Raw genomic sequence first — 22005 nt, 5'->3', positions numbered from 1 at the left:
ACATCTGGGTTTGCCTCCCAACCCCTGCTCCCATTCCAGCTTCCTTCTAATGCCAGCTGGGAGGCGCCAATGACAGCTCAAGGAACTGCGTGCTGGCACCCACCTGGGAGACCTGGATTGAGTTCAGGCTGGAGGCCTCAGCCTTCCCTGGGGCTGTTGCAAGTATTTGAGAATGAACCAGCAAGTGAGAGTATCTGGCTGCCTTTCTCTCTCTCTCTAATAAATAAATGTTAAAAGCAAGAGAAAAGCCTCTCTTCTTCATTCTTTATGTTCTTCCTCTCCTGTCTTCTTGAATACTTTATTCACTGCATGTTCTTTTTATGAGTATTAAAAGCATCTGAGTTTTCTGTCCAGTATCTTGAGTACAGCTCAGTAAATACTGTTGTGACTATTCCCAAGTGTTTCATTGATCCCAAAATCTCTTTCTTTCCTGTTGGATATAATTACATATCTGTATATACTTGAAAATAACTTTACTCAAGAAAATTCTGCGATAAATCTTGAATACCATGAATTTCTCTCTTTTTTTATTCTTATCTGGGCTTTCTTGTGGTGTAGGAAAAATATTACGGATATGCTAACTCTTCGAGAGAGAGAGTTTCTTCAGGCAGGCTTAAATTCAGACAAAAGGAAATTTCTTACATTAAGGGATTATGAAGGACAGATTTTTTTTTTTTAAGATGTACTTATTTTTTATTGGAAAGGCAGATTTATGGAGAAGGAGGGATGGAAAGATCTTTAATTTGCTGGTTCACTCCCCAGATGGCTGCCAAGGCTTTGGGGCCATTCTCCACTGCTTTCCCAGGCCACACGCAGGGAGCTGGATGGGAAGTGGAGCAGCCAGGACACAAATCATATTTGATGCCACGCCTCAAGGGGAAAATTAGCCAATTTGAGATTGAGGTTTTCAAAAGTAGTCTTATGGTAGATTTAAAGGCAGATCTACATAAGCTATAATTTAGGTGAATTATTCTGAAACGTTTGATTAACTTGACCTTATAGTAGAGTCATATAAAGCCTGTAAAGGCATTTGGTCTGGCCCTGCCCAGGCAAATGCAGGCAGGACTTGAAATTCAGTAAATCTATAGCACGCAAATTTTTTAATTTGATAATTTTATGTAAACTATGGATTATATTATAAATATTCAAAAGGCCCTTGGCAGAAAAGATTCCCCAAGCCTGTGTGAATTAGCTGCCAGAAGGCAGTGTTCTGACGTGATCATAGTATAGGATATTTAGGACTCTTCAGAAAATTCATGGGAAATGCTTGTTATGCAAGTTATACTTGTTATTCCCACCTTTACCTGGATTTCTTAAAAAAAAAAAACTTGTGTTCCATTAATTTTATGTTTTAATTCCATTTCCCCACTTTTTTTTTTAAGGTATCCTCATAGATTACCTACAAGGAGGCTCACATTGTGGCAAAGGTTATGCAGTGGCCCGTATGAGTGCTGGTTTGTGGGCCAGCTGCTCCACTTCTGGCCCAGGTGCCCACTAATGATCTGAGAAAAGCAGTGGAGGATGGCCCAGGTGTGTGAGCCCCTGGCACAGATCTGGGAGACCTAGATGCAGCTCCAGGCTCCTGGCTTGAGCCTATTTCAGCACTGGCCATTGTGATCATCTGGGGAATGAACCAACAGCTCAAAGATCTCTGTCTATCTTTCTATCTCTGCAATTCTGATGTCTAAAATAAATAAAATAAACCTTAAATTTGAAAAAAAGAAAAGATTACCTAGAGGAAGAGTCCCTTTGCCATGTGTCCTAACCTGCACTTTTTGAGCCAGTCATTGAACAAAAGCTGATGGCAGTGTTATACTTTGAGTGCTAGACTTGGTGAGTGCTAGACTTAGGTCATTCGTCTTCTGCTCCATGTCTTTTTGGTAGTGGGGCCTGTGTTATCCCCAGGCTTCATTGTCTAGGTAGGTTTTCCCAAGCGGCTTGTAGACCATTGAATAGAATTAAAGGGCAGTTACTGTTTGATTCCAGGATAAGAGGGAGCTGGACAACAGCTGTGATTTAGACCATCAGTTCTCAAGATGCGATCTAGGGACTTGAGAGGTTTTTTGAGAGGATTGGGAAGACCCTGGAGTTTTGCCTTGTTTGCCTGTGATGTCACATGTGTGCAGTGGAGCTTTCAGAGGCCACCAGATAGATGGTCAGTATTACTGCTGTTAAAATGCTAATGGCATGTGTGTGTGGTTATTAGTGTGTTCAAACATTTTTCAGTTTTAATTTCTAGTATAATAAATATCAACAGATAAGTTTCGTAGTAAGTTTTAAGTGTCTGTAGCTGTTTGAAACCAAAGTGTCTGAGAATTTCTGGTTTAAATGCTATACTCTTTGAAAGAATCCAGCATGTAGCTAGATGCAGTGTAACTGAAGGATTGTGATACAAGATTGAAGGTACACTGGATGTCCAAAACCATAGTGACATGCAAAGAATTACACATGCAGAAACTGTCCCATGGTGAGCATAAATCTACCAGGGACTTTATTTTAAATTACTGCTGTGTTGTCATCTAGTAAGAAGCACAACAGAACAATATACAATCCTTACTAAGAGAGTTTACAATTTGGAAAGGCAATAATCAAAAATAGAGTATGTTTAGAATAATAGTGAGTGTCTGTAACCTATAGGTAATTATCTACTAGGCAGTTTGGAATAAGAAACCATTTAGGTAAACCATTGGGAACAACCATTATTGTCTGTTATCACCATTACAGTCGTTATCTTCTGCAGTAGTTGCCTTTATTGATGCCTTCCCCTGTTACACAGTAGCCTCTTCGAGGCTGGATACTTTAGTATGTGTCTCAGAAATACTTAGGAGAGTACTTTTTAAATTCATAGCAACATGATTGAGTGTGTAGATATCACCCAGGTCTTCATTCTTTGTATGGAAGGCATTTATGTTGGACGGGTACGGGTGGGAGTAGAAGCTAGGATGGATTCCCACGGTGGCATTGAGAGATGAGTAAGGTCTGGTCCTTAAGGAAGAAAGGGAAAGCCAGGCCAGGAAAGTTCCTTGTGCTGAGCCCAGAGTGGGCATCTTGTTAGTGTCCTGGTTCAGTATTGTCATATAACTCAATAGTGTACTTATATTTAAAGCACACTGTGCAAGGTCATATTGTAGTTTTCTTAGGCAGTCAGACTTTTTGTTTTATTGATTATTACTTTATTGATTATTGATTATTATTATTTGAAAGGCAGAGTTAGAGAAGAAGAGACATAGAAAGAGATCTTCGTCTTCAGGCTCAGCCCTCAAATGGCCATCATGGCCAGAGCTGTGTCAGGCTGAAGCCAGGGGCCAGGAGCTTCCTCCAGGTCTGTTTGTGGATGACAGGAGTTCAAGAACTTGGACCATTTTCTGCGGCTTCCCCAGGTGCACTAGCAGGGAACTGGATCTGAGTAGAATAGGTGGGACATTAACAGGTGCCCTTATGGGATGCTGGCACTGTAGGTGCTGGTTTAACCCACAGTACCACAATAGCATCCCATATGGGCACTGGTCCTAACCCTCATTGCTTCAGTATTGATGATCCATTTCCTGCTGATGTGCTGGGAAAGCAGCAGAAGATGGTCCAGGGGCTTTGACCTATGCCACTCACGTGGACAAATCCATCAAAAAGCTCCTGGCTCTTGGCTTCAACCTGGCCCAGGCCCGGGTTGTTGTGGCCATTTGGTGAGGGAACCAGCAAATTAAGAGTTTTCTCTCTCTCTCTCCTCCTTTTTCTCTGTAACTCTGCCTTTCAAAAAATAAAAATAACCTGAGCTATACCGCATGAAGATTATTTCATCAAAGACTACTAGTTTGCTCTGAAGTGTCAGATGTTTATGGGATTTTGAAGCTTTAATATTTTTCTCACTTTTTGTTTCAAGTCCTTTTACTAGCATAATGTTTTTTTTTTGTTAATAAGCTTAAATCTCTGCAAAGTAATTTGACTTTTCCTTGAAAAATGTTCACATATTAAATCCCGTGGAAATAATAATCCTTGCACTTTTCTTACTATGTCATGGCACACACTAAATGAAGATGGAAGTTGGCTAGTGTAAAGTAGACTCTATGACCTGTAGCACCCTCAGTGCTCAGAAGAACCAGGATGACAGATGGGCCATGCTTTGAGGGGATTTTTTTCCTTTCAGAGAGCTTAAATATCAATTTTCCTTTATTAAAAAAAAACACATATATAATAGTTAAGTATGTTCCCTTTGCTGAGTCTACCTGATTTCTATGTATTAGCTTTTAACTAAACATATGATCTAGTTACTAAGATTTGTCTAGTATTTCATAGAAGTAAAAGATTATCTCATTTAAAACTCATTTTAATTGTATATAGTGAAATTACTGAATGTTGTGATTGCCACATCAAGGTGTATGGTACCACTCTTGCCACTTTTGAGTGTATCTGGAAATTTTTCTTAAAAATGAGATATTCTAGAATAAAAATGGTTTTCAAAATTTGTTTTGTTAATAAACCATAATTATTAACAAAATCAAGTTTGTTGTTTTTTCTCATGCTAGTTGCTATGGGAAGTTTGTGGTTATCCACTTACACCATGTCTCCCATGTATCAAAAAGCAATAGATATAGATTGTCTTTATTTTGTCTCATGGTGATTGTAAAGTTTCAAATAAACTTGTAAAGTTTTGTATAAACTTTGAAAGGAGTGTGACTTTTTCTTGTTTTGTTTTCTAACCCTGTGGCCCATCTTTCTCCCCATTTCTCTTCCTCTAGAGGTATATTGCTGTTGGAGAACTGGGGAGGGCCACTGACACCCTGGATTCTACAGGGAAAGTAACAGAAGAAAAACCTTACGGTATGAAGTTCATTTACCATTGTTCTTCTTTAAAGAAAGTTTCTGTGAATGCATAATTTTAATTTCAATCTTTTACCTAAACATGCTTATTACATTGTTGCTTGTATGGTAGGAGTTTTTAAGTAAATATTTATAACTTTTTTTTCTTGCAATAATTTTCATGTTCAGAATTGTTTTTCTAGTAACTCCCTTGCCCCAAATATTTTGTAACAGATATACGGTGTTTTCCCTAATAAGAGAAAAACCAAAGGTACACACTAGACTTGACCTGTTTCTTGTACCTCACCTGCCTTTGTATCTATATAGGCAAGTAATATATATATGTGTGTGTAATATATGTATGTGTGTATGTATTGTTATTGCATATGTTATATATCATATGTGTACACACATATACATATATAATATATTATGTGTATATTATATGTGTATATACACACATACTCTTATTATATATATAATATACGCAATAATAATATTTATATATATAAAGGCATGAAAACTGGCTGTTCCAACCATTTGAGGAGCAAACCAACAAATGGAAGATTTGTCTCTTCCCTCTCTTTCACATAAGTAAATAAATCTTTTAAATATATATTAATGAATATATAAATCCATTTGCCAGTTTACTGCCCAGATGGCTGAAGCAGTCAGGGACCAGGTCAAAGCCAGGAGCTGAGAATTCTGTCCTAGTCTCTTCCTTAGGTGCAGGGGCCCTGTACGTGGGTGTTTTCTTTTGCCTTCCCAGGTGCATTGGCAGGGAACTGGGTGAGGAGCAGAGCAGCTGGGACTCCAGTCCATGAGAGAGGTTTGCCCTGCAAGTGGCAGCTGAAATTGCCGTGTCACAGTACTGGTTGTTTTTAAACGATTACTTCTCAGCTGTTGAAGTAAACGTGCCAGGTTTGGTTAGTGCTTTAAAACTCATGATGATCTTATGCTTTTGGGGGTAAAAAAAAAAAAATCTGAAAGAGGAAAAGCTGTTTGGAAGCAAAGCAGAAGTCACTGGAGCCCACCTTCATTTTCTACCATTCACCACCTTAAGAAAGGATACAGACATGAAATGGTCTCCTAGCAACTCTGACAGCGCTTATGCTATTTATAATGCAGCAGTTGCAGTTTTGTAAGTCAGTTCACCTGCATTTTTTGTCACAATTGTGAATTATTTCTTGGCTTTCTGGTTCTTCCCCATGTTTAATGTCATCTCTTTGTAATTTAGCTGTAGGCAGTCGAGCATCTGGCCTCTTTGTGTTTTTGTGTTTTGTCATCATATATTGCACATTGTCCCAATAGTGAAACCAGATCTTTTCCTTGTTCATAATAGCTTCACTTCCCCTGTTAACTTGTCCGGTTATAATAGCTTAGAATCCTGCTCAATTAATCAAGCGATATAATGGAAAAAAAATTGATTAGTTCAAGTCTTTTAAAAAATAGATGTTGAATTATTCTTGAAGTTATTAGTAGATAATAATAGACCCTCACTTAATTGAAACCCAATTATGACTAGAAGACTTTTAAAGATTTATTTATTTGTTTATCTTTTTTGAGAGACAGAGTGACAAAAGATCTTCCATCCACTGGCTCACATCAGTGAATGCTCCCAACGGTCAGGACTGGGCCAGTCTACAATCAGGAACCTGGAACTCAGTCTGGTTCTTCCTTGTGGGTGGCAGGGACCCCTGCTTCTGGAGTCATTAGCTGCTGCTTTCCGGGCTGTACGCTATCAGGAAGCTGTAATTGGAAGCCAGGACTCAAACCAGGCAGCCTGAGCAAACCTCTTGAGCGCCATGGCCCATCATTTCCCCTTATGTCCAATATTTAATATGCCACCTTTACTATCCCAACATAAAATCATGAAGAAATAAAATTTTTAAAACAAAAGTACACTGCTGTTTGCAAGCACAAATATTACCACACTGAAAGTCTTCATTAAATAGTCTTGTTAACACTTATACATAAATTACTTTGAATGCTGTGAGTGCAAATGCAGACTGTGACATGTAGATGGAAATCTAGAAAATGGGACAAAAATAATTTGAGTTTAAATGTATGATAGCATTGAAGTCCAGCCTTGGATAATTATAAACAGGCTTTTCATCTCCTTGAATATCTGACAGACATGCAAATGTCAGGCGGCACACAGAACAATTCTCCGTTTTGTTCCATAATCCTGCACACTGTAGGACATGGAACATGCCTGGTCCTCACCCACTAACAGCTGGTGGAACTGCCACCCCATCCAAACACAGAAATAACCAAAAATGCAGTTTGTAACTGACCCACGGAGACCAGCTGACTCTGGATTACCAAGTCAACTTCCGGTCAGCGGCTACTGGAAGCTCTCACGTCATTCCATCTTATCTTTACAAATACTATTTTTAGCTATTGTTCCAGTTCGTTAACTTAGAGGAGTGAGGAGATGAGTCCATGGCTGCAGTAGAGTCACAGTTCATATTAACAGGACCTTTCTCTTCACTGTCATAACAGCCTGCTATTCCTGAGTAGTGTTCTTCACTGTTTGCAAATATGCACTAGCATGTTAATCCCTTAAGTGCAGGACTGAGACCGTATGTTCCTGTGTTCTTGGTGTAACACGTGGTTAGTGCATGAGTTAGGCCTGCTGCAAGATGACTGCAGGTGAAACCTAGGAAGGACAGAGCCTTTGTTCTGCTCCTTCCTCACCTGTGCTTGGGCGCCGAGTCCCCAGTAGCATTGCTGGAGTCCCTGGGGATGCCAGCTTCAGTGTGCTCCACTGATTTCAGGACACTCAGACTATGGTTTTCCAAAGCAAGATGTAGACCAAGCCTCTGATCAGGCCCACCTGGAATCACTTTTCTGTCCTTCCTGAGGCAAAAAGTGTGAGAAGGAAGAGCTGACTCATGCAAATTGCTCTAAAGAGCACCATCCTTTAGTTCTGAGATGGTCAGTTCGTTCCCAAGGTTTTCCTGCCAGTAGCTGGGGTTTCTACCAGGAGTGCCTCCTCTTGGGCTGTGTGTGGTTTGTCTATGCTTGCTTCAGGGGCTCATCTTGGACAAAGCTGAAAAGGTGAATTGGCTCTCAAATTGAGATTTAAATAAATTGCCCCACACTGTAGCGAGACTAGTGTGAAGTGGGGGTAGCAATCTTCATATAGTGTTGATTGTTAATGTTTAAACTTTTCTTGTAAAGCATTTCACAAATAAAAGCAATTAGAAATGAAATGTACAGTTGAATGAGTTGTCATAGAGCAGAGTTAACCACCCAGTCCAGAAACAGCGTATTCCCAGAAATCCTTCTACCCCATTCCTGTCACTACTGTGCCCTTCAACGAAGACAGCTTCTTGTCCAACTCCCGCCATGATGGTGTCACTTCTCACCACGGTATAATTTTGTTAATTTTTTAACTTTATGTAAAGACATTAAATAGTATGTATCCTTTTGCCTGTACGTTCTTCCTCTTACATTTGCAAGGTTCATTCATGTTGTTTGCATACATTAATATTTGAATTTTCATATATAGTGTGCCACTGTTTGAATAAATACACACCCTACACACCGACACACATGTTTAAATTTACATACACAAATACTCTGTTGGTGGACACTTGGGTTGTACCTAGTTTGATGTTTTGTGAATAAAGCTGCAAGCAAAGTATATTTTTCACCTATTCTATAGACCTGTGTATTCATCTCTTTTGAGTGTATATGTAAGAATTACTGGGTCATCAAGCAGGTTTACTGGGCCATCAAGGAGGTGTGTATTTAATTGTGATGGAAATCCTAAGTTTTCTGAAGTAGTTGTGTCACTTTGTATTTCTACCAGCGATGTGTCAGTTCCACATGTTCTACATCCTTAGCCACACATCTTAGGAGTGTTTTTAATATTGGCCTTTCTCATGAGTAGTGTAGTGGTATTTGATTGTGGTTTTACTTTGATTGCTAAAGAAATTTGGCATTTTATGTGTTGTGACTCATTAGCTGTCAGCTTGTGAGTTCTGACTTGGTGTCTTGCCTACTTTTTTTCTTTCCCTATTGAGTTGTGTTTTCCTTAGTGATTATAAGCTCGGTTGTGTATGTCTTTGGTTATGTGCCTTGGGCATTCTTGCTTTGAGGTTGCCCTTTTCCTCCTAAATTGTGTCTTTTGAAATATAGACAGCTTATCAAGTCTTTTATGGCATCTCCCCAAAAGTATGAAGGCATTTTCCTATATTCTAGAAACTGGTTTTTAATTTTTAAAAGTGATTTGTTTCTTTGACAGGCAGAGTGATGCAGGGCAGGGTGGGGAGAAACAGAGAGAGAGAGAGAGATTGATTTTTCCATCTGCTGAGTTGCTCTCCAAATGGCTGCAGTAGCTGACACAGATCCAGGCTGAATCCAGGACTCCACAACGCTATCCAGGTCTCCCACATCATTGGCAGAGACCAAGTACTTGTATTATTATTGACTGATTTCTCAGGCACATTTGCAGGAACACCTGCAAGCGACGCAGCTGAGACTTGAATCAGCAAATGGCGTGCTGGTGTTGCAAGCAGCATCTTGGCCTGATATGCCATAGCACCGGATTGAGTGTTCAAGTGAAAGGACAAGACCCAGAGCAAGAGAGAGACAGAGACAGAGAGAAAGAGAACAAGAGAGAGACAGGCACACACAGAGGTCTTCCAAACACAGTTTTACTCCCCAAATGACTGCAACAGCAAGGTTTGGCCAGACCAGAGCCAGGAGCTCCATCCTGACCACGGGTGGCGTGGACCTAAGCTTGGGCATCTCTACTGACTACTCAGGCTCGTTATAGGAATGCTGAATTTGAAGTAGAGCAGCCACATCCCCAAACTGATATCACATAGCAGGGGGTAGCTTAACACACTGTGCTACCACTCTGCCTCCTAGAAGCTTTTGTTGCTTTTCCTTTGGCTTTGTATGTGCAAGCCTCCATTTGTTTCTCCTACAGGATTATTCTATTTTCTTAGCATTGCTTGCTTTGCCACAGATCAAATGCCATTTAGGAATAGGTTAGTTTGGAATCTGTTTTGTTATGTTGGTCAGTTTATCCTTATGTTAACACTAAACTATCTTAATTGCTATAGTTTTAGGCTGAATCTTAATACCTAAAAGAAAAGTCTCCCCACTTTCTTCAAAGAATTGCACTTTCTACTTTATTCTTAAATAGTCTAGATACAGAGTTATTTGCTTATTTATTCATTTGAAAGAGTGACAGAGAAGAGGGAAGAGAGGTCTGTCTACTGGTTTAGCTCTCTAAATGGCTGCAGTAGCCCGGGCAAGGCCAGGTCACAGCCAAGACCCAGGATCCCCATCCTGGTCTGCTACATGGTGAGAAGGGTCCTAGTACTTTGGTCGTCATCTACTGCCTTCCTAGGTGCATTAAGAGGGAGCCAGTAGAGCAACTGGTGTCCTAACCAGCAGCTCGATTCACTGTTGTATACCATCAGCTTCTTAAAATTTTTAAATTTATTTGGGAGGCAGAGGCAGACAGAAACATTCAGAAATAGCATTCCCATGCCCTGGTTCATTCCTCAGGTGCCCACAGTGGCCCATGGCCGTCATGCCTACCTACCAAGAGCTGCACTGCTGGGAGAGTGGAGTCAGGACCTAGAGCTGGGGTTGGAACTCGGGCCGTCCAGTGTGGGACTTGGCACCTTAGGTGCTAGGCCAAATGCCCGGCACTCCGCTCTCACCCCACCCCCAAATTTGTGTAGAATTTTTTTCCTGTAGAGTTTTTTCCCTAGCTTTCTGATGGTAACAGTGAAGTTGCCTTCTATTTCTAGTTTTCTTTCTTTTTTTTTATCATGAGCAGACATTGAATTCTATACATTTTTAAGAATCTGTTTTTTTTTTTCCCTTATGCAGATAGCAGAATAATATTTTGGGAACAAATCCAACTTGACTGTTATGCTATTCTTTATATAAATTTTTAAGTTTGGTTTACCAATACCGAGTTGAGGGCTTTCACATCAGTGTTAATGGGTGAGATTGCCCTGTGTTTATTTTCTTTCCATTAATGTCCTTGAGACATTTTGATGTCAAGATTCTGCTGACTTCATATATTGAGTTGTGAGTATTATCCTTTTTTTCCCCTACTCTGGCAAAATTTGTGTTTGACTTTTAATGTTTGATAGAATTTACTGACAGATATGTGTTGTGAATTTTCTTTGTTAGGAAGGTTTTATTTGGGAATTGGTTTTCTTGCTAGCTTTCTCCCTGGATTTTCTGAGGGCCTATTGAGTCTCCCAGGTGTTCAGTCTAATTTCCTTATTCTGAATGGTTAAGATTCCAAACATCTCACAGCCATGTAAGAGCTTTTGTAGTAATTCCTTCGTTAATTTTGTGAAAACTCACTGTATAAATGTATGACTTAGAATTTATTCAGTCTCAGGAGACTCATGAAGTGCTTTCTTTGTGCAATTTTCTCAAATTCCAGCTGCCACTGCTTCTCCGAATGCTGAGCTCTGTTCAGTGATATAGCCATGCTTTGTTTGGCTCTTCCTTCTCTGCCCCACAGTGAGGAGAGCACCTCCAGATGGAGTCAAGGGGGTGGGGCCTACCTGCTTATTTCCCTTCTCTGGGGTTTTGGTGATCATAAAACTTATCCAGTAGCAGTTATTCTAATATGGTCATGCATCATGTTTAACTCCATTGTATTGCTTTTCTCTCTGTAGTTAAGTACCAGAAAAAACTCAAATTTAAGCCAATAATTATTTTATATTTATTAAATGCTGTCACATTGTTTATTAATTTACCAAAGAATAATCACCAAATTCTTACAATAATTGCATCATTTCTATCTTGTTTTACTGCATATATTTCTTTTGACAAGCTATTGGATGTACTTATTGTAAAAATTTTGTTGTTCATGTCTTTTCCTTTTGAGATTGAGTATTTTTTTTTTCTTTAGAATCTCTGTTCTTATATCTGGGGGCAATTACCATTTGGATTGGTATAATACAGCATTTTCTGTTGGCCAGCATGGGCCACTACCTTCTTAAGCACCACAAGCTTCACTTTCATTGTGAAATAACTTGCTCTGTAGGCTTTCCGTCTGGTGAGTCAAAGAGCAGAATTGTTGCCTAGCTGACTTCTAAATGTCCTTCAACCTTGAGATCCTATTATCCGTCACCAAATTAGATTCAGCAAAAATGGCTTGAGTGCCATCTTGTTATATGGGAAGAAAAACTGTCTGTGGGGCTCAGAATTTCATTGGTAATAACACACACACACAAATACAGATTAATTAAAAATTGTGTATGGTTAATTAGAGAATGCACAGCATGCATCCTGAGTGCCTGAGAGGTTGAAGCAGACACATCATGGCAGATAGAATGAGGAAGGTCACATTTGGTCACCGTGTATGTGTGTGTGTGTGTATGTGTGTGTGTGAGAGAGAGAGAGAGAGAGAGAGAGAGAGAGAAATGTGAGGAGGTAGAGGCACTGGCAAAGAGGACAAAGCAACACCTATTTGCAGGAATGCCGTAGAGAGACCAGCCCAGCAGAAGTTCTTATTTTTAAAATGTGGCTGAGTTATGAGCTCTTGCTTTTGTGTCAGCAGTGGCATTTCTTTGAGCAGGAGCCAGCATGGTGTTAGCAGTGGCTGTCTAGATTTGGAAATCTTAGATTTGCATAATGAAGGCATCACCAGTGATTATATTTTAATGTTGCAGTAAGCATTTTTTCATGGAAAAATCCTCGTCCATGTCATGAGCCGCATCTGTTGGAGGAACAGTCTGAACGGAAGAGCCACCCCCCAAGATCTGCTTCTTTGGAGCTTTGCTAGGATTTGAAACAAGTCTTTTGTTCTTCAGCTTTTCTGAATTTGAGTTTAATAGATTCTCGTCTTTTGTTTATATTTAGTTTCTAAGGGTCAAGACCACTTTGAAATTAAAGCTGTCTTACTTTGTTCATATTGAAATCTGAGCACAGTATTCCATGCTGTCCTTTAGTATGTGTTATGTTGTTAGAACAATAACTTAAAGCACACTAATGTGTCTTTGTTTAATATTATTCAAGTAAAATCATATACATATACCAGAATAAAGAATTTAGGCATGTTTCCTAGAAAATGGTGAATGCAGTTAATGTTTTTTCGTTGAGTAGGAACTAAGCAAATTTTGGAATGTTTCTGGTAGTTCATTACTACATGTAAAAACAAATCTGTAAACAGAAGCCCAAATATTAAATTTCAGTGTATCATGGTTTTAGTTTTTGAAATTATAGAACTGCAATTTAATGTTATATCATTTCATTTGAAAGAAAACCAAGCAGAAGCCAAAAACATGAATAGGTGACAGATATTAAAAGCTTTATTCAGATTTCCTAGTATAATGGTTTTAAAAGTGCCTAATATACATGTTAAAATCTTTGTTGTGTATATTCTTTCTTTCTTTTTTTTTTTTTTGGTCCTGGCTTGTTTTTGAGGCTGACTGAGAGTATTCATTTAAAAGAGGGATCAGAGATAGCCCAGTATGATAGCTATCACCATCACCTGATTCCCAGAGTACGTATTAGCAGAAAACCAGAATTGGGAGTGGAGTCAGGACTGAAACCCAGGCCTTGCAATACAAACCTGCCACCCTGGAAGGATTTTTTAAATGAATTTTCAGAGCTGTTAGTGTTATAAAAACAGCATGTGTACTTCTGGGATTGTTTTGTGATGACTTTTTCATTGTTTACTTTGACAGATAAAATAACACGAGGAGATATGGAAAGCATTCTACAGAAGTTTACTGGGAACATAATGCAAGTACCTCCCCTGTAAGTTCACTTATGAATTTGAGTAAATTTTTCTTCTCCAATGGTGAATAACATTACTAAAATAAATGGGCTCCACTTTACTATATGGTAAGGCAGATTTTAAATCTAGCAACTAATGATCAAATAAAGGTGAGCCTCATTTTTTAGATGCTATTTATGTATTTTCATCTTGAAATGAAAGGACTTGGAAAGGTAGAGATGCTTATAACCTACAACAGTCAGGTGCAAGCCAGGAGTCCAGAGCTTCCTCTGGATCTCCCATGTTTGTGGCAGGGGCTCCATCATCTGAGCCATCATCTGTCGCATTCCAAGGTGTGTGTTAGCAGGAAGCTGGATTGGAAGCAGGGTATTCAGGACTAGCCTGCACCCTGACATGGAATGCAGGCATCACAAGGCTCCGCCTACCCCACTAAATTACTTTACCATGCTGAGCCTGATTTTAGACAGGCTTGTGGAGCTTCTGACATGCTGAAAGGTAGAGGTGAAACCAAATCCCATCATGTAAAAGCAGGACCCAACCTCTTGTCTGTTTCCCTTAGCACAAGGTATCCTTGCCTGCCGTTTAGTGAAAGGAATTTGCTGATTTTAAGGGAGTGGGTTAGCTGGCATTGCAGGCTTCTTAAAAGTCATTTGCTTCTCCAGTAGATAAGAACATCAGTGTCCAGTGTTGTCCTGGAATGATTGTGTAGGGAAATTCCAGGTCTAGGCAGAACCCAACTGCCACCTTGGAGTGTGACCGACTCGTCAAAGCAAGGTCATGAGCTGCAGCCGACCAGCTGGAAGCTTGTATGTGAGCTGATTGTGCACTTCTCAGCTCTGATTTCAATCTATAAGAATCTTTACCCCTAATTCCTGGGGGAGCCCAGGAGTTAAGCAATAGCAGCCCGGCTCCTTGTTTTGTGCTTTGCAATAAATACCAGCTTTTTCCCACTACTCCAATGTCAGTGATTGGCTTTCTGTGTGTTGGACAAGCAGACCTGGTTCTGGGGTTTGCTTATTAGCTTTTAAGAAACATGATAACTTTTAGACAGAAATGAATATTATAATATAAAAATTGCTTCAAGGAATTGTAGCAGAGATGATACGACCAAGAGAGTGAGTTCCTGGTGCACTAAGCACAGAATGAGAACTAGTGAAGGTAAGATGCAATCTCCAGGGAGAAGGTTAAATGAGGAATTTGATGGCATAGTTTATTGAGTGCAAGAATGAACTTACATTTTCTACCAAAGTATTTGGAAATTCTGTCCCTGACAGCATTGTGGGATTAATTGGAAGAAAGACTAGCTCATTTCTTAGAAGGATTTTCCACTGAATGGATGCTAGTCATTCTTTTCATGTCATAATCTGCAATTAATATTTCTCGATCTCTGGTTGTTTTTGCCTTTCTCTTTCCTTCCTTCGATCCATCCCTCTCTTACAAGCTATTCTGCGTTAAAGAAGGATGGACAAAGACTTTCGACTTTGGTGAAGAGAGGAAAAATAGTAGAAGCAAAATCAGCCAGGCCAGTCACTGTGTACGGCATCTCCCTTCAGAAATTCCAACCACCATTCTTCACATTGGGTAAGATGGAGAAATTTGAAATCATCTCTCTTCTTATGTACCTTTAGTTTTTCAAGTACCCTTAAGACATTGGAGTTTTTTTTTAAAGAATTTAAGGAAGTTTGGAGTTTGATAACATATTTAATCCTGTATCTATCTGGAGGTTCAGAAATGCCTTTCAACTAGACTGATTGTGTCATATATTGTATTATGTTATCTTCCTATAAAGTTAGAAACAGTATGGCTAGATCTCTGTTGAGAAGCATGTATTTTCAAGGTTTTGGGTTTTCTGATAGATGCTTTTCTTCCCATTTTTGCTAGTCCTCAGTACATTCATTTTAGAATTGACATTAATTAATTTGGGCCCGGCACAATAGCAAAACAGCTAACGTCCTCACCTTGAACACACCAGGAGCCCATATGGGCTCCGGTTCTAATCCCTGCCTCCCTGCTTCCCATCCAGCTCCCTGCTTGTGGCCTGGGAAAGCAGTCGAGGACAGCCCAAAGCTTTGGGACCCTGCACTCGTGTGGGAGACCTGGAATAGGCTCCTGGCTTAGGATTGGCTCAGCTCCAGCCATTGCGCTCACTTGGGGAGTGAATCATCAGGTGGAAGATCTTCCTCTCTGTCTCTTCTCCTCTCTGTATATCTGCCTTTCCAATAAAAAAATAAATCTTAAAAAAAAAAAAAAAGCTCACTGACTGGACAGCTCGGAGCCATAATAAATAAATAAAAATTAAAAAATAGAATTGACATTAATTTGACCTTTCAAAACAAAGCATTTCTAGTTTTTGGACAAGAAATTCTTAAGACTAGAGGGTCCTTTGTTACAAATTACAGCTGAACATCTTAAAAATATGGAAAACTTAGGAAGACAGGAATGTATTTTTGGACATGTGAAATTTAACTTAGGTTATCAATTCGAGTTGATAATCCATATTTGAAATATATTTAAGAACCCTCAAATTTGTTTCTGTTGTTTGGAAATACTTTTTTTTGCTGACTGCAGAAGGTTGTAGCTGAAGCCTGGAACAGGAATAGAGTTGTGATGTCTTACAAACTATAGTTCCTCTTAACCGTCAGGCTCCTTCATGTGATCCTCCCCTTAGTTTGATGGTACCTACTCAATAGGATTCCACTTAGGATTCATCTTCCTTGGGACTAGCATTGTAGGTTAAGTTGCCTTCTGCAGTGCAAGCATGCTGTGAGTTCAGATCCTGGCCTGGGCAAGCAGTAGAAGAGATGGGCTTCCTAGCTCCTGGCTTCGCCCTGGCCCAGCCAGTGCAGCCAGTTGGAGAGTAAACCAGTGTGTGGAAACTCGTTCTCTGTTTCTGTCTCTCTATGTCTCCCTACCTTTTTCTTAAGTTTCCTGTTTCTGAAATATTTGACAGATGACAAAAAAAGACAAAACAAAAGAAAAAAAGCATCGAGAAATGTAAAATGTAGAAAATGTAAAAGAACCAGAAGAACTCTCTTCTCCCTAAATATCATGCACAAATATTAGCACAGCTACGTGGCAGTGCTCGTATTTTATCCACAGCAGTGGCCCCCAACTGTAAGATGATGTGAGGGGGGAAAAAAAACAGGTTTAAAATTCCTAGGTGTTGAATTTTGATTAATTTGCCCTGATGGCTTTATTTGTGCAGTGTGATTGCAGAGAGCTCTAATGGAAAAAATCCTTTTGTGTGAAAATGCAGAGTCCTTTTCCGAATGTCTGGCTGGTGAATACAGATAACCTAGAGCTGTCCTCTCGGCCTACCATCGTGCAGTACCTTGTGGCAAAATGCTGAGAGAACTAGATCACAGCTTTGCCATCCTGTAGATGTTGGAATTCTTTTTAGATATGTATGTTTAAAATTATTTGTTTTTTTATTTAATTATTTTTTGAGGCATATTTCCAAGAAAAACATTCCAATATGTTGAACTCTGTGTTGCATGATATTCCAAACACGATTCTTGTCACCGTGGAAAGAGGTTTTTCATTGGTTTACTGGTTATATATTTTGAACATACAAATCTAAAAATATTTTCAAAGTCTACAGCTCATGCTAATAAAGCTGAGATATCTGACTGTTTAAAATCTATTAAATGAGCAAGACTGAAGTATTAGCCTGATGTGACTTGCCAGTTCATTTGAAATGTGATCCTGAATTTCTGCTGTTTTCTCTCAGCACACTCTGACTTTCTAGTCTCACAAACACATATGCTATGGGATGAATAATTTATATTTTAGCGCATAAATATTTTATCACCCGATTGTTTGCATAGTGCATTTTTACATTTGTTTAGGGGCATCATTTCTATGTAAAGTGGATTTCAAAGGAGGTTAGCAATTTACCATGTCACTGTTAACATTCTAGATGTTGAATGTGGAGGAGGCTTTTACATCAGAAGCTTGGTCAATGACATTGGCAAAGGTAAGCATAAAAATGAATTTTGAATCATCATTTAGAGAATAATATTCCATTCTGATAGAGTTTTTTAGTTTCCTTGCTTTGGAGTTCTGGCCTTAGCAACTGAACTCCCGCTGCCTTCAGCTTTGCAAGCTGCTAGGTTGACAGCAGCCAGTATCTGTCTGAGCGTCAGCAGTCCTGCAGTAGGAAGGAAGAGAGAGGAACAGCAAATGGAGACGGGAACAGTGACCTAAGCAGGCACATTTTGTCAAGTATAAAACATTTTAACCTACAGTAGGGATCAGAAAACAGAAAAAAAAAAAAAAAGATTTGCCTTGATACAAACAAAATCAGAACCAAAACCCAACAAGCAGCTAGAAAATTGTGCTCCTGGCCCTGTCATTACTGGCTCCTGTGACACGATCAGGTCCTGCTTCTTCATGTGCAAAGAATAATACTTCCCACACAGGGCTTCAAAATGTGCTCCTTTAGCACCTGTTTATCTCAAGGCTGATGTTCTTACCGTTTTACCTTTGGAGTGGTTTCAAGAGGTTTGATTTGAATTTTTCTGTCATTTGGAAAAGTTACAAATTGTGAAATACTCCATCACTCACCTTCTGGATTTTCTTTTAACTTTTTGTTGCTGTAGAATTGTCTTCCTGTGCCAACGTACTAGAGCTGACCCGAACCAAACAGGGGCCATTTACCCTGGAAGAGCACGCCCTTCCTGAAGACAGGTGGACCATTGATGCCATTGCGCAGTCTGTTGAGCATTGCTCATCTCTTCTCCCCACAGAGTTGGCCCTTAAAAAACCAAAACCCGAGGAGTCCAGTGAAAAGGTTTTGAGCTGTAAATCTATAACCTTCAGTGACACCAAAGGGAAAGATGATGCAATTAAAACATTTTGACCAGGACCCTCGAGTATCATTATTTGCACTTGGCATTTGAATTTTGTGTGCAAATGCGGTGACAGGCTGCATGTAAAAGACAAACAGCTACTCCTGACTTTTCATTTTTCCATCAAGAAGGATGTCTATCCTTTACAGTCTCCACAGCGTGCATTTTGTTTGCTATGTGCTATAAATTACCTTGCAGTTTTTCAGTTCTTTACTATGGAGTATTCTTTTGGGATGTTCTTATGTTGTTATGAGTATGATTGGATTCAGGAAAACTTTCTCAATTTGATCTTTCTTCAGTCTTTTTCTATAAAAATGTTGCACAGGTCTTCTAATCAAAGAAAAAGGAAATAACAGCTGGCGTTTCTTTAGTCTCATGATAATGGTATTTTGACATTCTTAAGGCTTCTTGGTGCCTCCATTGCACTGAAATTCTCTAAGATTCAGAAAGTGTTATTGGAGTCTGCTATATGTTTTGGAGTGTTTTCTATGCCTAAACCTATTTCATTGATAAGGTTGCACATCTCTAGTCCTAACTATGTTGATTTAGATCTTTTAAACAAAGTTTTATAATATTTTTAAGTGAACAGGTTATTATCATTACCACTGATGATATATAAATAGATACTAATACTTAATTCACTTCTGCTATTAGAGAAGACAGTTCCTAAAGTTTTGTATCTTAAGCTATTAGGTATTTTCCTGGTAATTTCATTAACTTTTGATCACTTTGTACCATGCGATGAAAAGCAAAATTTAAAAAAAAATTGAAGAATGTATCTTCAATGAAAAAAAAAATCTTTTTGTATTCTTTAGCATCTATTTATATTTCTTTATTGGGCATTAATCTCAGTGACATTATTTCTTAGTTATTTGCTCCTTTAAGAGTGTTATTTATAGAGCATGAGAGAGCTGTCTTGTTTTTCAGCCAATATCCTCTACTCACAATATTTAAAAAACACTTATTCTCAAATATTTTCCTCTCAAATAGTGCTCTAAAAGTTCTTATCCCTCTTTTACCATAATTTTAAAATGCAGTCACCTTACAAAATAATAAATTTAGTATACAAATGAGTATTTTGTATTTTTGTTGTTGGACAGCAGTATTTTGTATTTTTGTTCTTATACAGACAGTATACAAAAATATTTGACTCTTTCTTCAATTAATCAAATACAGTTCCAGTAGGAAGGCCTAACAAACATTTCATAAAGTTAGATGTTTCTGAGTTTTTGGATTGCTTTTGTTTTTGAAGATAGTTGGTTGTTGGCAGGTTGATCCTGCACCTGCTGTGCCAGTATCCCATTTTGGGGTTGGTTCATGTGCCAGCTGCTCCACTTCCCATCCAGCTCCCTATTTGTGACCTGGGAGAGTGGCAGAGGATATCTGGGGTCCTTGGGCCCTTCCAGCCATGTGGAAGGCCCAGAAGAGGTTTCTGGCTCCTGCCTTGGACAGGCTCAACTCAGGCCATTGTGGGTCTTTCATGAATGGACCAGTGCATAGAGGAACCCTCTGAGTCTCCCTCTTTCTGTAGATCTGCCTTTCAAATGAAAGTAAAGGTGTGTAAAGATGGTTGCTTGAAACCTCAGACTCAGACATTTTAAATCTCCAGGTTGTTGTAATTTAATTTGTGGTTAGCCTAAGATAAAGTCAATATTACATCTTTTAATAGAGCATTTATAACACAGCTTAAGTGACAATATTGAGACTAGTTATTAGCGTGAGATAGAAAAGGAAGCAAGAATTGACATCATGGTGCATTTATATGAAATACCAAATGTGCAAACTCGTAAATTGAAAATTTACAATTTTACTTATTCATTTCTATTTTAGAAAAGCCTTTATTTATTTTAATTTGAAAGTGAAGAGAGAAATAGACAGTGCAGTGTCTCCCTCCACTGGGTCACTTCCCAAATGCTCTAATGGCCAGGGCAAGTTTGGGTAGGAGCTCAGTTCAGCTCTTCCCAGGTGGGTGGCAGGAAGCCAGGTACTGTGACTGTCACCTCCCAGAGTGTTCATTAGCAGGAATTCTCAAGTTGGCAGCGGAGCCAGGACTCAAACCAGGCAATCCAGCGTGAGATGCTGGCGTTCCACCTGGTGTCTTCAACTCTGTGCCAAACGCCTGCCCATCCTAGTTTGTTTCTAATGCTCTGTGGTTTGTGTCAACCAAGGGGGCAGTGGCTCCTGCCTTTTGGAATGACACTTGTTACATCATTATTTGGCAGCTTAAACCCACCTAGAGAAACATTTAGTTTTAACAACACAGATGATATTTCTGCTGTGTATCTCAGCTTTAAATTAATGTGTACAATTTACAAATGGAGAAGAGAGTGTTTCAAAAGAAAAGTAACATTTTGAAATGATAGCCAGGATTTTTTTGTTGTTGTTGAAATCACGAAAGAAAATATCTTTCAAGTGGAAATTATGTAATTCCCACCATCCTAATCCCACCCACCTAAGAGTTTTAGTTTTTTACTACTCTTTTCCTTCTTTTTGTTTACATAATTGAAGTCTTAAAGCAGCTATCCTTCTTAGTGGGCTAGTTTTAACTTGATATAACCTATTTGTATTTAGGGTTTTTTTAAAATCTATTTATTTGACTAACACAGTTACAGAGAAAGAGATTCATTCTCCATCTGCTGGTTCACTCTCCAAATGGCTGCTTTGGCTAGGGCTGTGCCAGACAGAAGCTAGCAGCTGGGAGCTTCATCCTTGCTTCCCGTGTCAGTAACAGGGGCCCAGGAGTCCAGGCTTCTGGATTGGAAACCGTGTTCTTATCTCCTGCACTGCAGTGCTGGCTCCTGTGTTTAGTTTTGGTAAGTGGTGATCACATTACTTACTTGTAACTTACTGTAACTATTTCCCTGTTGCTTTATAGTTAAGTTGCTTTCATTTAGATGAGGATAAATACTTGAGCAATGGGATTGAAGCAACATACACAGTTATGTGACTTTTGTTTGTCTTACTACTTTCCCCAAGAGTTTTAAGTTTACAGTGTCACTATTTGAGTAGGGATTTTAGATGCTGTTGCTAATTTAGTAAGTAAAAAAAAAAGAGAGAGATCAAGGTTTTTGTTATTTGCTTTTGATGATTTCTCTGTATACTCTGTTCATTTATATAAATAAATGTCTTAATGGTTTTTTTTGTATTTTTGCTTGAGTTATTTATCTAGTAAATGATAGAAACATTCTGATGGCCACCTTTCTTATAATTTTAGTTTTTGTTTTCATTTTTCCTAGCTAACTTTGCTAATTTTAATTATTTTGTGCCTCATTGTCAGATGTGTGGATATGAATAACTAAAATTTATTGAAATTAAAAGATGCTCTGATAGATTCAAGCTTTATTTATAAAACATGGTACTTTTCTTCTAATAGTCAAGTATTTAAGTAGCAACTGTTTTATTCCTATTTTAATTAGAGCATTGAAGAAATAGATGTGCTTATCTGTTCCTGTCCTTAAGCTTCATGATGCGATATTATTGTTTTCCTTACAAACACAAGATAAGTTGTTTATAAGATAAATCCTGAGGACTTAGAATTTGCCAGTCACTTCACTTGGATGCCTTAAAAACTAGCTTTTTGTATTCTGAGAAATATTTTTCCTTAACTTTAAAGTTGTCAAA

At 38.8% G+C, this 22005-nt stretch overlaps 1 protein-coding gene across 1 annotated transcript in view; it reads left to right on the top strand.

Annotated features, from left to right (window-relative positions):
• TRUB1 (TruB pseudouridine synthase family member 1) overlaps window positions 1–18408 on the top strand; it is a 28952-nt gene extending 10544 nt beyond the window's left edge. Inside the window, exons 4-8 of the mRNA XM_040992491.1 lie at window positions 4734–4815; window positions 13482–13554; window positions 14976–15115; window positions 17454–17510; window positions 18136–18408. Of these exons, the coding sequence (XP_040848425.1) occupies window positions 4734–4815; window positions 13482–13554; window positions 14976–15115; window positions 17454–17510; window positions 18136–18395 (612 nt within the window). The 3' untranslated portion in view covers window positions 18396–18408. The remainder of the gene's footprint in view (window positions 1–4733; window positions 4816–13481; window positions 13555–14975; window positions 15116–17453; window positions 17511–18135) is intronic.
• Window positions 18409–22005: the final 3597 nt, after the last annotated feature.

Source organism: Ochotona curzoniae, unplaced genomic scaffold (genome assembly GCF_017591425.1).
Source record: "Ochotona curzoniae isolate NIBS_2020 unplaced genomic scaffold, NIBS_Ocur_1.0 contig_66, whole genome shotgun sequence".
Classification (NCBI taxonomy): domain Eukaryota; kingdom Metazoa; phylum Chordata; class Mammalia; order Lagomorpha; family Ochotonidae; genus Ochotona; species Ochotona curzoniae.
This window is presented reverse-complemented; position numbering and strand designations above follow the sequence as displayed.